The following is an 11,217-nucleotide window of genomic DNA, read 5'->3' on the forward strand; positions in this document are numbered from 1 at the left end:
ACCATGTGTTTCAAGCCGGAGCTCCAGGTCGTAACTGGACCAGTGACCAGCCCTGAGGAAAAAATCAATCCAATCAAGCGACGGCGTTTTTTGCTTGTCATAAAAACTATTTCTTTGAAAAATCACTTCCTTATTAGATATTATTGAAATAAAAAATGGACAGCAATTAAATTCAAATAAAATAAAGGAATTCATTCACCTATATTAGCATCGGAGTTTCGCTCGTAAACCAAACTAATAAAAATAAAATTTTTGTTTAAAGAATGAAATATGGCAAATGATTTAAATTCATATAAGTGAAAAGTAAGGCAATCTTAGAATATCAGCAAAATCTACATTAGATTTGGAAAAGATAAAGTGTAAGCGTATTTAATTCTAAGCATCCCATATCTTTAATAACAAATCCAAAAACTTCGATCCAAATGCTAGTATATTTGTTTCGGTGGGAAAAATGTTCAACAACTTAACATATGGGTCATTTTGCATTTTGCATTTTGTTTCGGTAGATAAATATTTTTGACACAACTTGTGCTAGGCAGTCACAGTGCAATTGTGGTGAAAGAACGATAATGTCTTCAAAGAAATTTAAACAGTTTATCTTGTTGATGTGATAGATAATAACGGATAATGGATTTTTGTTTTAGTGATGGTATAGTGTTGGTACGCCGAAAAATCGAACCAATCAAGAAGCTTGCATTATATCGTAAGGATTTTAGTTGTGCTATCAATTTCAAAAAATTTTATCGATTTCATTAAAAGTCCAAATTTGTCAAACTCAAACTCAAATTTTAGTTCATAAAATCCCTCCACTGTATCTTTAAGTCAACGTGAAATCAAGTTTAGTTTGTAGAAACTATAAATCCAAGTTTATCTCAACAAGAATTATGGTAGGAGTCGTAAAATTCAACTAGAAAACTCGAAAATAGTAAAACTTGAATTTCTTGTTCTGTAAAAATAAGAACTCGATCGACCAAACAGTGACCAAATGTAGGCTTACTGTAATTGGACGAGTATTTTGTCATCCTATTCTCGTTAAACAGTGGCTAAAGTTCAATTGGATAAGACAGGCAGTAAGCCTCTATCACAGGACGCAAACAGAGGAGGAGAGGAAGAAAAAAAGTAGAGTTTGCTCTCTCCTCTCAAACTATTTATAATTTGGCCGACCAATTCGAGTTCGATTCAGTTTGAATTATAAAAATCTTTATGTCCTTGATTTTCTAGCGGTTTAACTTGTAATATTATAATTAAAGTAGATTAAGAAATACATTTCAATAATTAATTTTTAAAAACTTTTCTTTAATCATTAAAAGACTTTTTATATCCATCAAACTGATGACAATCTAAAAATTGGACATAATTATAGGAATTGAGATTCAATACCTTAATTAACATATGTAATTAATCAATGGCAAGATATTTCAAATCATTGAAATAATTATAGTTTTTTTAATTACAAATTAGTATTGTTCTATATTATAATAATAATAATAATAATAATAACATCCAAACGGCGTAGTTTTCATGTAGGAAATTTAAATCAAGCCACAAGTAAAACTACATCATTTACATTCATTCAAATTCTAATTGTATCATAATTATACATTCTAAATATAATTAGTATTATAGTCAAACTTAATACTGTAATATCTTTTATGATACTGCAACTATTATAATTATCCTTATTATTGTAATAGGGCTATAAAATTTCTAATTATTTCTAATTTATAATTAAATTTATTCGTATTTTTACAATATTGCATGTTATTATTATTAGTATAAAGCAGTAACGATTTATTTTTTTCTAATTATTACTAATTTATAATTAAATTTATTCGTATTTTTACAATATTGCATGTTATTATTATTAGTACAAAGCAGTAACGGCTTATTTTTTTCCTTATTTAATTTTTAAATAAGTGAAAAATGTATAAAGAGACATTTGTAAGGGCTTTCGACAAAAATGATGCTCTTTATAAAATTATTTCTCAATTAAAAAACTATTTACCAATCTAATGTTTGTTCTAACGTGGAGAGAGAATACTGCACTAAAATCATCCATTGACTTGGTGGTTTCAGTGCTATGAAAAAAAGTAACTCGTACTGACAAGCAGTCAGCAAAAAGTAGTCATATGAATAAATAATACTTTTTATTTTATATTAAGACCACTAATTTAATTGGTGGTTTCAATACAAAATGAAAATTTTAAGTTGTCAATTTGCCTTTTTACTAAAACACACAATTTGTTTAATGGTTTTAGTGCAACTACGGGATGTGACCACTAATCAGCAAAAAGTATACGGGAGAATCGTATTTTATTAAGAGTCCACCAGATTAATTAGTGGTTTCAATAAAAAATATTTATTCACTCAAAATATTTTTTCATCAAAACACACATATAATTTGGTGATTTTGGTACAATACATTTGATATGTGCATCGAACTAGACATTGGATTTCATTTCGAGGTGCAGAAGTTGAAGCTCTAGTAATTATTCGGTATCTTTTTATATTATCTTATAATTTCTTAATTTAATTGAATAATAAATTTTGTTCTTATTTTCATGATATTTTTTTTACTACAGGAAAATGGGCTGCAACATATACATCATGGTTCAATATCACTAAGACATAGAAATCCATCATTTTGTTGAAGATTATTTAGCCTATTCGGTGAAATGAATGAAAAATTCATACCAAAATTCATCATTTTGCTTCAACCTGTCCCTCCATTTATAGAGTTTTCTCGTGTTCAAATACCAAAAGAACTACGGAGGTGAAAGAGACGTGAAATGGTATCTAAACGTATTCCTATTGAAGCCTCACTAATAGACAATATATCTCCAGTCCCTCCCCCTATGACATATAACTATTATGAAGGCTATTACACTAATATGCCCAACACATCATCTTCTACATCACAACCTGAGTGGAGTGTACCATCTGCAACATTAGAAATGCCACTGAACTTTCATTACACTCCAATGATGGCAACCTAGCAAATCCATACTTCTTTCTCCGAAATAGGTGAGGCAACACTATTTCAATATACAATACCTGCTTTATTTCCTTAAGATGATGATGGTACCCGAGCAATAGACTCATCTAACATTTCCTAGCCCACAACAACTATTTATGAATGTGGTTCAAGCTCTTCGCATGAGTGTTGATATAAATATTGAGCATGAAAAAGAATATTAAGGTATTAGAGAAGATATAGTACGCCGAAATCCACGTCGTAATAGGAGGCCTTTAAAGTGTGGTACAAGAGTACATGTGGGTAGACATTAATACGATTAATTTTTCATGTATTAATTATTAAGACATTTTTAACATCATACAAGTTCAACTCAAAACACTTTATTTCTTTCGGTAATTTTTAATTGTGTAAGAAAACTTATATTGTTCTTACTTAACTTGAAATAATTGTGAACCAAAAACACAAGATCATACATGTATTTTGATGAAAAAATATTTTGCATGAACAATTATTTTTTGTATTGACAACACTAATTAATTCGGTGGATTCTTAATAAAACACTATTTCTGCATGTACTTTTTTTACATCCCACAGTTACATTAAAACCACCATACGAATTGTATTTTTTAGTGAAAAAGCAAATTGACAATTTAAAATTTTCATTTTGTATTAAAACCACCAATTAGATTGGTGGTCTCTATACAAAATAAAAATTATCGTTTATTCATATAACTATTTTTTGCTGACTATTTATTAGTACGAGTTACTATTTCTATTACACTAAACTACTCAATTGGTGATTTTAGTATAACACTCTTTCTCCGTGTCAGATAAATATTAAATTGATAAATAATTTTGAAATGTGCTGGATTAGGAAATAGTTACAAGAAGAGCATTATTTTTGTCAAAAGCTTTGCAAGTCAATTAGTCAACTTGTATGAATTACAAAGAAAAACTCAAGCAATTTCCTGGCAGTTGTTAATTGCATAGCTGAGCTTTCTTTTTTAATTAGTTTATTTCTTTTCTGTTCTTTCTGTCTTTTACAAGAGAACTCCACAATAGATGTAGTCCATGTCTAGCTGCATATACCCAAAAGCAATTGAATATGGCTTCTTCTTCTTCAGTCCGTTCTATAAAATATGATGTTTTCCTTAGTTTTCGAGGTGCAGACACTCGTCATAGTTTTGTTAGCCATCTCTACGGTTATCTGCATGATCGACTAGGGATTCCAACGTTCATAGACAATAGACTTGAAAGAGGAGAAGAAATCGAGCCAGCAATTCTGAAAGCAATTGAAGATTCACATATTTCTGTGATTATTTTCTCAAAGAATTATGCATCTTCTCCTTGGTGCTTGGATGAAGTTGTCAAGATCTTTCAATGCAAAGACGAATTCGGTCAAAAGGTAATTCCTGTTTTCTACCATGTTGATCCAACCGATGTCTACAACCAAACAGGAAGTTTTGCAGAGGATTTTGCTAAGCACGACCAAGATTTCAAGGACAGAGTGCAGAATTGGAGAGTAGTTTTGAGCAGAGCCGCCTATATCTCAGGGGAGGTTTTGACAGAGTCCAAGTAAGTAGGCAATCTTTTAATTTTTGGAATTCACTCTTAAATGAATTATCCAAACGATGTTAATTTATTAATGTTTTCAATTTTAAAATAGAGATCGATATTTGAATTGAGTATACTGAGATTGTACTTTAGATGACACTGATCTCTTCTCTGGTTTTGATTTAAGTGTAGATACATTGAGTTAAAACTTTTTTTTTTCTTTTTTTGAATTTCCTTGTTGAATTTGGAGCTGAAATTACATGATCCTCTTGCTTTTCCCCTTTTAATCTTCTCTTCCAATGGTGATTATGCAACTAATGGTGCAGAGAGAGAGAGTTGGGCTGGGAAACAGGGGAAGAAGAGAAAAAAAAGGGAATACAAATTATGAATTATTAATTTTTAACTTAGATCATCAATAAAATATTATTTAAAATTTCATATGTCAGGAAGAAGAAGAAATTAGTTTTTCTTTTTTTTTTTTTTTTTTTTTGAAACAACAAATTAGTTTTTAAATTAGAGTAAAATTGGAAAAATTGAACAAGTTGGGTGAAATTGCAAATTGCGAAAAGATTTTGATTTTTTTATTATTCATTTTTTCACTATTTAATTTTCCAGTTGCCACTGTTTGTTATTCATGCTGTTAGGTCTGAGTATCAACTTGTTCAAGACGCTGTCAAGGGCATTTTAAACATTTTAAGGGATTTACACCCAAGTAATGTGCAGAATTTGATTGGACTAAAATCACAAATTAAACGGGTTGAATCATTATTATCCGTTGAAGATGATGATGTCCGTATTGTTGGAATATGGGGAATGGGTGGTATAGGTAAAACAACTCTTGCTAGAGTTGTATTTGAGAAATTCTCTTCTCACTTCGATAATAAGTGCTTTCTTGAGAATGTTAGAGAAAAATCTTTGCAAGCATGTGGTCTAGCTAAACTAGAAGAAGACCTTGTTGTTCAAATATTTGGTGAAAGAAATAAATATCAAACTCCAGAAATATTTCTGAGTAAGCTTCATTATAAAAAAATTCTTCTTGTTCTTGATGATGTAGACGATTTTGACAAAATAAAATTTGCCCAGCATAGTCAATTTGGTCCTGGAAGTAGAATCATCATCACAAGTAGAGATAAAGAAGTTTTTGAAAAAATAGCTGATGAAATATATGAAGTTGAGGCATTGAGTGAGCATGGAGCTCTTCAGCTTTTTAGTTTCTATGCCTTCAAAGAAAACCAGCCAGAGACAAGTTTTGTGGAGCTATCAGAAAGTGTGGTAAGGTATGCTAAAGGCATTCCATTAGTTGTTATAGTTCTGGGTTCGCATCTATACAACAAGAGCAAAGAAGAATGGAAAAGTGCATTGAAGAAATTTGAAACCAGTCTTAACAAGAAAGTAGAAACTATTCTTAAAATAAGTTATGATGGACTTGATTACAAACAGCAGCAAATATTTCTTCACATTGCATGTTTCTTTAAAGGGGAACCTCGATCACGCATAGAAGAGCTGCTAGATGCTTGTGGTTTCTCTACTTTAATTGACTTGACAATTCTCAAGAATAGGTCTTTAATCAATATTTCTGGCAATAATAAGGTTATGATGCATGATTTGCTACAACAAATGGGACATGAAATTGTTGGTCAAGAATCTGCGGAGCCAGGCAAGCGGAGTCGATTGTGTAATCATGACGATGTCCATCATGTGTTGACGAAAAAAACAGTAACAACTGAATGATTTGAATTTGCCTTCTTTATTTTACCCTTATTTCTCAACGTTTATATTTTGTCTTGAGGCTCATATGACTTGGGACAAAAACATTTTCAAGTTGAAATGTTGGGCTAATTCTTCTTCAATTTTATTCAGGGGACTGAATCAGTAGAAGGCATGTTTCTCGACCAAACAAAGATAAATACACTGAGCCTGGATCCTGCAGTTTTCTCCAATATGATTGGAATGAAATTTCTCAAATTTCATGATTCTAGTGTTAATGAAGATGAAGCTATGTATAGATGTTATAAGAAATGTCTTCCAAATTATTTTGATTTCCCTCAAGGCCTTGAATCTCTCCCCGGTGAGCTAAGGTTGCTCACATGGCAATATTGTCCTTTGAAAGCTTTGCCATCAAATTTTGATTTCGAGAAACTTGTTGAGATAAACTTGTTTGGCAGTCGCATTGAAAGACTTTGGAGCGGAGCGCAGGTATACCCATTAATAATTTCACCCTTTATAAATTATATCTTTAGCCTACTCCAGTGATCATTAATTAATATCTTTTGCTTTCTTTTGTTAACAGGCTCTTCCAAGTTTAAAAGAGATCTCTATGAGTGAATGTAGATTCTTGGTTGAAATGCCTGACTTCTCTGGTGCCCCAAATCTTAAGGCTATAAGTTGTCAAGGCTGTATAAGGTTGCTTGACGTTTCTCCATCTATTCAATGTCTCAACAAACTGTCTTTTCTGAATTTGGGAGGTTGCAAAGGGATTATGTCTTTGCCAAGTACTAAGAATCTGAGTTCACTTGAACAACTTCGCATGGATGGGTGCCAAAAAATAAATAAGTTTCCTGAAGTCCCAACCACTATACAAATTTTATTATTGGCTTGGACTGCAATAGAAGATATACCATCATCAATTGGGTCCCTCTCTCAACTTAGAATTCTGGATATACATGGTTGCAACAAACTCAAGAGTCTTTCAAATGTTCTGTTTCAATTGGAACTTGAAACAATTGCAGTATCTGGACCATACGTCTATGCATCAGTCTTTGCAAATGAACTTTGCCGCTTATCGTCACTACGAGAACTACTTCTAAGAGAATGTGATTTTGAGAGCATACCATCAACCATCAAACAACTTTCATCGCTTCGAAAGCTCTGCTTGTGCTTGTGCAATAGGCTTCAATCTTTGCCAGAGCTTCCACCAGGCTTAAGGGATTTGGATGCGTCACATTGCATATCTCTGCAAGCAGTTTCATCATCGATGGAACTTATAGAAGAAGGTTGGGGACACTTCTGTTTTGTTGATTGCGCAAATTTGGATTGGGAAGAATTTCGGAGTCATGTACCACAGAGAATATTACATCTAGCACACAAAACATTAGAAAGTCACAGGGTACGTGATTCATCTCTTTCTCAATCACAATTTTGAATTATCCGTTTGGTACATGAGATTGTTTTCTCTCATACTTGGAATTTTATTTATGGTGCAGGGTTTGGAAAACAGTGATGAAAAGCAGTATAGGATTATTTTTCCAGGATATAGCATTCCAAATTGGATTCAACATCAAGACACTGGGTTTTCAATTACTCTTCCACTGCCTCCAAATTGGTATGAAAACTTCTTAGGTTTCGCTTTATCTGCTGTTCTTTGCATTGGTAATGGGACACACGACCATGTTGAGAAGAAATATTTGAGATTGGAATGCCAATTCAAATCCAACTATGGGGAAAGCTACCCTAAAAATGCAAGGTTCTCCTTCTATGAATGTGCCACAGATTCCTCGTTGGAGCAAGTGCTCATGTTCTATAATAGCGATTTTTGTCTTGAAGCAACAGACAAAGGAGAAAGGATGGTTGACTATAATGAGGTATCCTTTGGATTTTTCATGGAAAATGCTGACAATAATCCAATTGCCTCCACAGTTCAGAAGTGTGGGGTTCGACTACTATATGAAGGCAATGATATCTATGTGCATAATCAAAATGAGGCATTTAACTTTCAACAGAATAGAACGTATAGCTCAGATAAGCATAAGGTTGAATCCAATGTTGTGGGGAGGAGGAAGAGGAAGTACAAGAAGTTTTTGTCTCCAACCATGATGAGGCTGAAACCAATCAAGTATTTTTCTCTTTGGAGGAGGAAGAGGATGAGGGAAAACCAAGGGGAACATTTGGCCCTCAAGAAGAGGAAGAGAGGATCCAAAAGGGACAATATTTTGCTCTCACATGGACAACAAGTAACCTCTCTAGGTCAGATCTTTTTCATTACAAGGTTTATATTACTTTTTCGGGGTAAACTGCAGCCAATTCTTTATTCAGTTGATAATTTGTCATAATTGTGGACTTCAGATTTGATTTCATTTTGAATGTGGAATTTATTGCAAGCCCTGTCAGGTTTTAACATACATATGTATTTCAGATCTGTTAATGATTTTAGTTTTATGTGCAGAATAAATTGACTGAAGTGGAGAATTTCAGTCGTTCCGACGCTGTTACGCTTTTGTGGATGTGGGATGATCAAGCAACTTTGGACATTTACACACAAGTTTCAGACTAAGGATTATAAAAGGAGAAGTTGGTCTATAAATTTGAAACATGTTTGGGATTTCATTCTTTCTTTCTCGTTTCTCGGTTTTTTATTTTTTATTATTTATTTAGCCTGGGATAGGGTTTGAACTCATATTCACTTAAACAAGAGGAGAAGGGAGGGAGAAAGAGGGTGAATGAAGCTAAGTCTGCAAATGATTTATATACAAGAACATATAGAAATTACATATTCAGTGTAAAACATAGATGTAGATGTAGATAAAGAAGCTAAGTCTGCAAATAATTTATTGAAATGGTCAAGAAACCGGCCAAGATATTGCAAAGGTTACAATTAGAATCATATATATGTTGTCCGCAAAACAAACTACAATAGAAGAAACAAATTACACATAAGATGAAAATTTTCCAAGTACAGCCAACTTCAAATGATTTTGGAAGTTCTTTAGCCACTTCAATAGATAAAAATAAATAAATAAAAAATTATCAATTCATTTTTAATTGCTTTAATCTACACCAAATTGAAAATGAGTAAAAGCACATTAGAATTTGCATTATCATTTCCAACAAAAAAGAAAGGAAAAAAAAAAAAAAAAAAGGACGCCGTAGGTATGTCTCTGTTCATGCATGACTTATTATTATTAGTAATATTCTTACTGTCTCCTCCTTCCCGCAGCATTACTTCCATCAAAAAGCTCATCCAGACAAGTCTCTATATCCTCAGCCTGGTATTTTATGTACTTCTCCGATTGCCTTCCGGGGTCCAAATACTGAGAAAACCTCCCCAAGAATGACCGGTAGGCTGGAATCACCACGGCGGTTATAGAAACCCTAAGTTCAGATTGAAGTTGCTCATCGCTCACTACCCACGTGCTTTGAGTCCTATGTATTTCATCAAACATCAAATTAAAGTTCTTAAACTTCTCTTTCAGCACTGGCTTCACTACTTTCCCATTCACTTGCAAACCCTCCTGCCCTAAACAACTCAACAGCTTACTCCATGTATCTCTCTGATAACTCTTATGATAATTCCTGAGATCTGAGGACTTCTTTCGGCACCACGTGTCGCCCACCACTTGATGAATCTCTGCTGATCCTCTGATCTCTTGTAATATGTAGCGTCCATTGTTCATCATGAAAATGGAGCCTAATCCAACTTCTCTATATAGCTTTGACTTTGCTTCCAAATTTTACTCCAATAAATCCATCACTGCCATCATCTGAACTGAAAATGGAGATCGGTTTTCTGGTGGAGGATTATGATTATATCCTTGAGTAGTCTCCCCTTCAAAATTTGACCTGCTTGATGAATCAGCTCGTTCAATCTTCGAATGTAACTTGAACACTTGCTCAAGTGTTGCCATATACTCACATGCATATTTTGAATAGTTCATTGTGTAACGAGTCAAGGGATGAACTGCACCGCCAGGCACCGGAGTTTTCCCGGTATCTGACTTAATAGAATTCTCCAATTCACAGAAAATACTAATTGTAGCCTCTCCAATTGTAGTTTTAGCCATGTTCAATTCTGTTTTAAGCTCAATTTCACATTCTTCAGGGAGCAGACCATCCATGGCAGTAATACTGTCGCGCAAAGTTTCGTACATGTCAAGAAACTTAAACAACTTCTCAGTAGAACGTTTAACCATTGCAATACCCTCAGTGAAATTAAGAAGCTGAATCATAACACCTCGAACGAGATTACTGAAAAGGCAAGAAGATATCGAAGGGCAGTCAGAGAAAACAGCTTCGGCTAGATCGCGTTCTTTACTGAAGTAAATATTGGCACAGTCCTTAAACGTCTTGATCCAAGCTGGAATAACATTTTCTAATGCTTCCCATTGCATTTTTTGGACTTCATCAATACTTGTCTTCTCAAATCCCATCCTGTCTAAGCATTCATCAAATGCTCGCCTCCTTGTAATTGTATAGACTTGACAACATTCTGATTCATACCCTCCTGTAATCATCTCATTAGCAATCCTGTTCAAATTTGCAAGAACATCGTCAGCATACCCTAAAAAATTATCATCTTGTACTATGCGTTCATTAACATTATCATTTGTTAGATCATCAGAATCTGGAAGTGTGCTTCGATCTGCTCCTTGTTGTTCTTCCTGTTGTTGCTATTCTAATGCCTCATTGTTGCTTCTGTAGCCTTCAAGAAGAACTCTAAATTCATCCTCCAAGTAAGACATTGCTCGTTGATGAATTGCGCCAATGTGATTAACCAATGTGCGATTATTTGGATCTGCAATAAACTCAGCAAGATATTGTTTCAGCTTCCCAACTTGATTTACAGCTCGAAGAAATGGCAAATCATCCTCTACTACTTGACGCCTCTTCCCTTTCTCTTCATCGACAGTTTCATATTCTACAATTCTTTCCGCAAAAATATCCAAGAACTTCTCTACAAATCAGCAAAAAGT

The 11,217-nt window shown here is 33.5% G+C and overlaps 2 protein-coding genes across 2 annotated transcripts; one reads left to right on the forward strand and one right to left on the reverse strand.

The window, feature by feature from the left end:
• The first annotated feature begins 3,909 nt into the window (after nucleotides 1-3,909).
• Nucleotides 3,910-9,131, forward strand: LOC105630173 (disease resistance protein RML1A). Its single transcript, XM_089718128.1, has 6 exons — nucleotides 3,910-4,552; nucleotides 5,176-6,247; nucleotides 6,392-6,727; nucleotides 6,822-7,637; nucleotides 7,735-8,494; nucleotides 8,694-9,131. The coding sequence occupies exons 1-6, from the start codon at nucleotides 4,083-4,085 to the stop codon at nucleotides 8,696-8,698; spliced, it is 3,459 nt and encodes a 1,152-aa protein (XP_089574254.1). The 5' UTR covers nucleotides 3,910-4,082; the 3' UTR covers nucleotides 8,699-9,131.
• Nucleotides 9,132-9,441: 310 nt separating this feature from the next.
• On the reverse strand, nucleotides 9,442-11,217 carry EXO70C2 (exocyst subunit exo70 family protein C2). Its single transcript, XM_089718167.1, is given in 1 exon segment — nucleotides 9,442-11,217. A coding segment is annotated over 1 exon segment (1,545 nt). The 5' UTR covers nucleotides 10,987-11,217.

This window comes from Jatropha curcas, chromosome 1, assembly GCF_041381405.1.
Source record: "Jatropha curcas cultivar XTBG-Jc1 chromosome 1, XTBG_Jcur_1.0, whole genome shotgun sequence".
NCBI classification, from domain to species: domain Eukaryota; kingdom Viridiplantae; phylum Streptophyta; class Magnoliopsida; order Malpighiales; family Euphorbiaceae; genus Jatropha; species Jatropha curcas.

Bases quoted from the DNA above. Each gene is read 5' to 3' on its own strand.
- LOC105630173 (XM_089718128.1), top strand. From the start codon at position 4,083: ATGGCTTCTTCTTCTTCAGTCCGTTCTATAAAATATGATGTTTTCCTT. The intron at 6,728-6,821 runs GTATACCCATTA...TTTTGTTAACAG, and splicing joins GACTTTGGAGCGGAGCGCAG to GCTCTTCCAAGTTTAAAAGA. The intron at 7,638-7,734 runs GTACGTGATTCA...TTTATGGTGCAG, and splicing joins AAACATTAGAAAGTCACAGG to GGTTTGGAAAACAGTGATGA.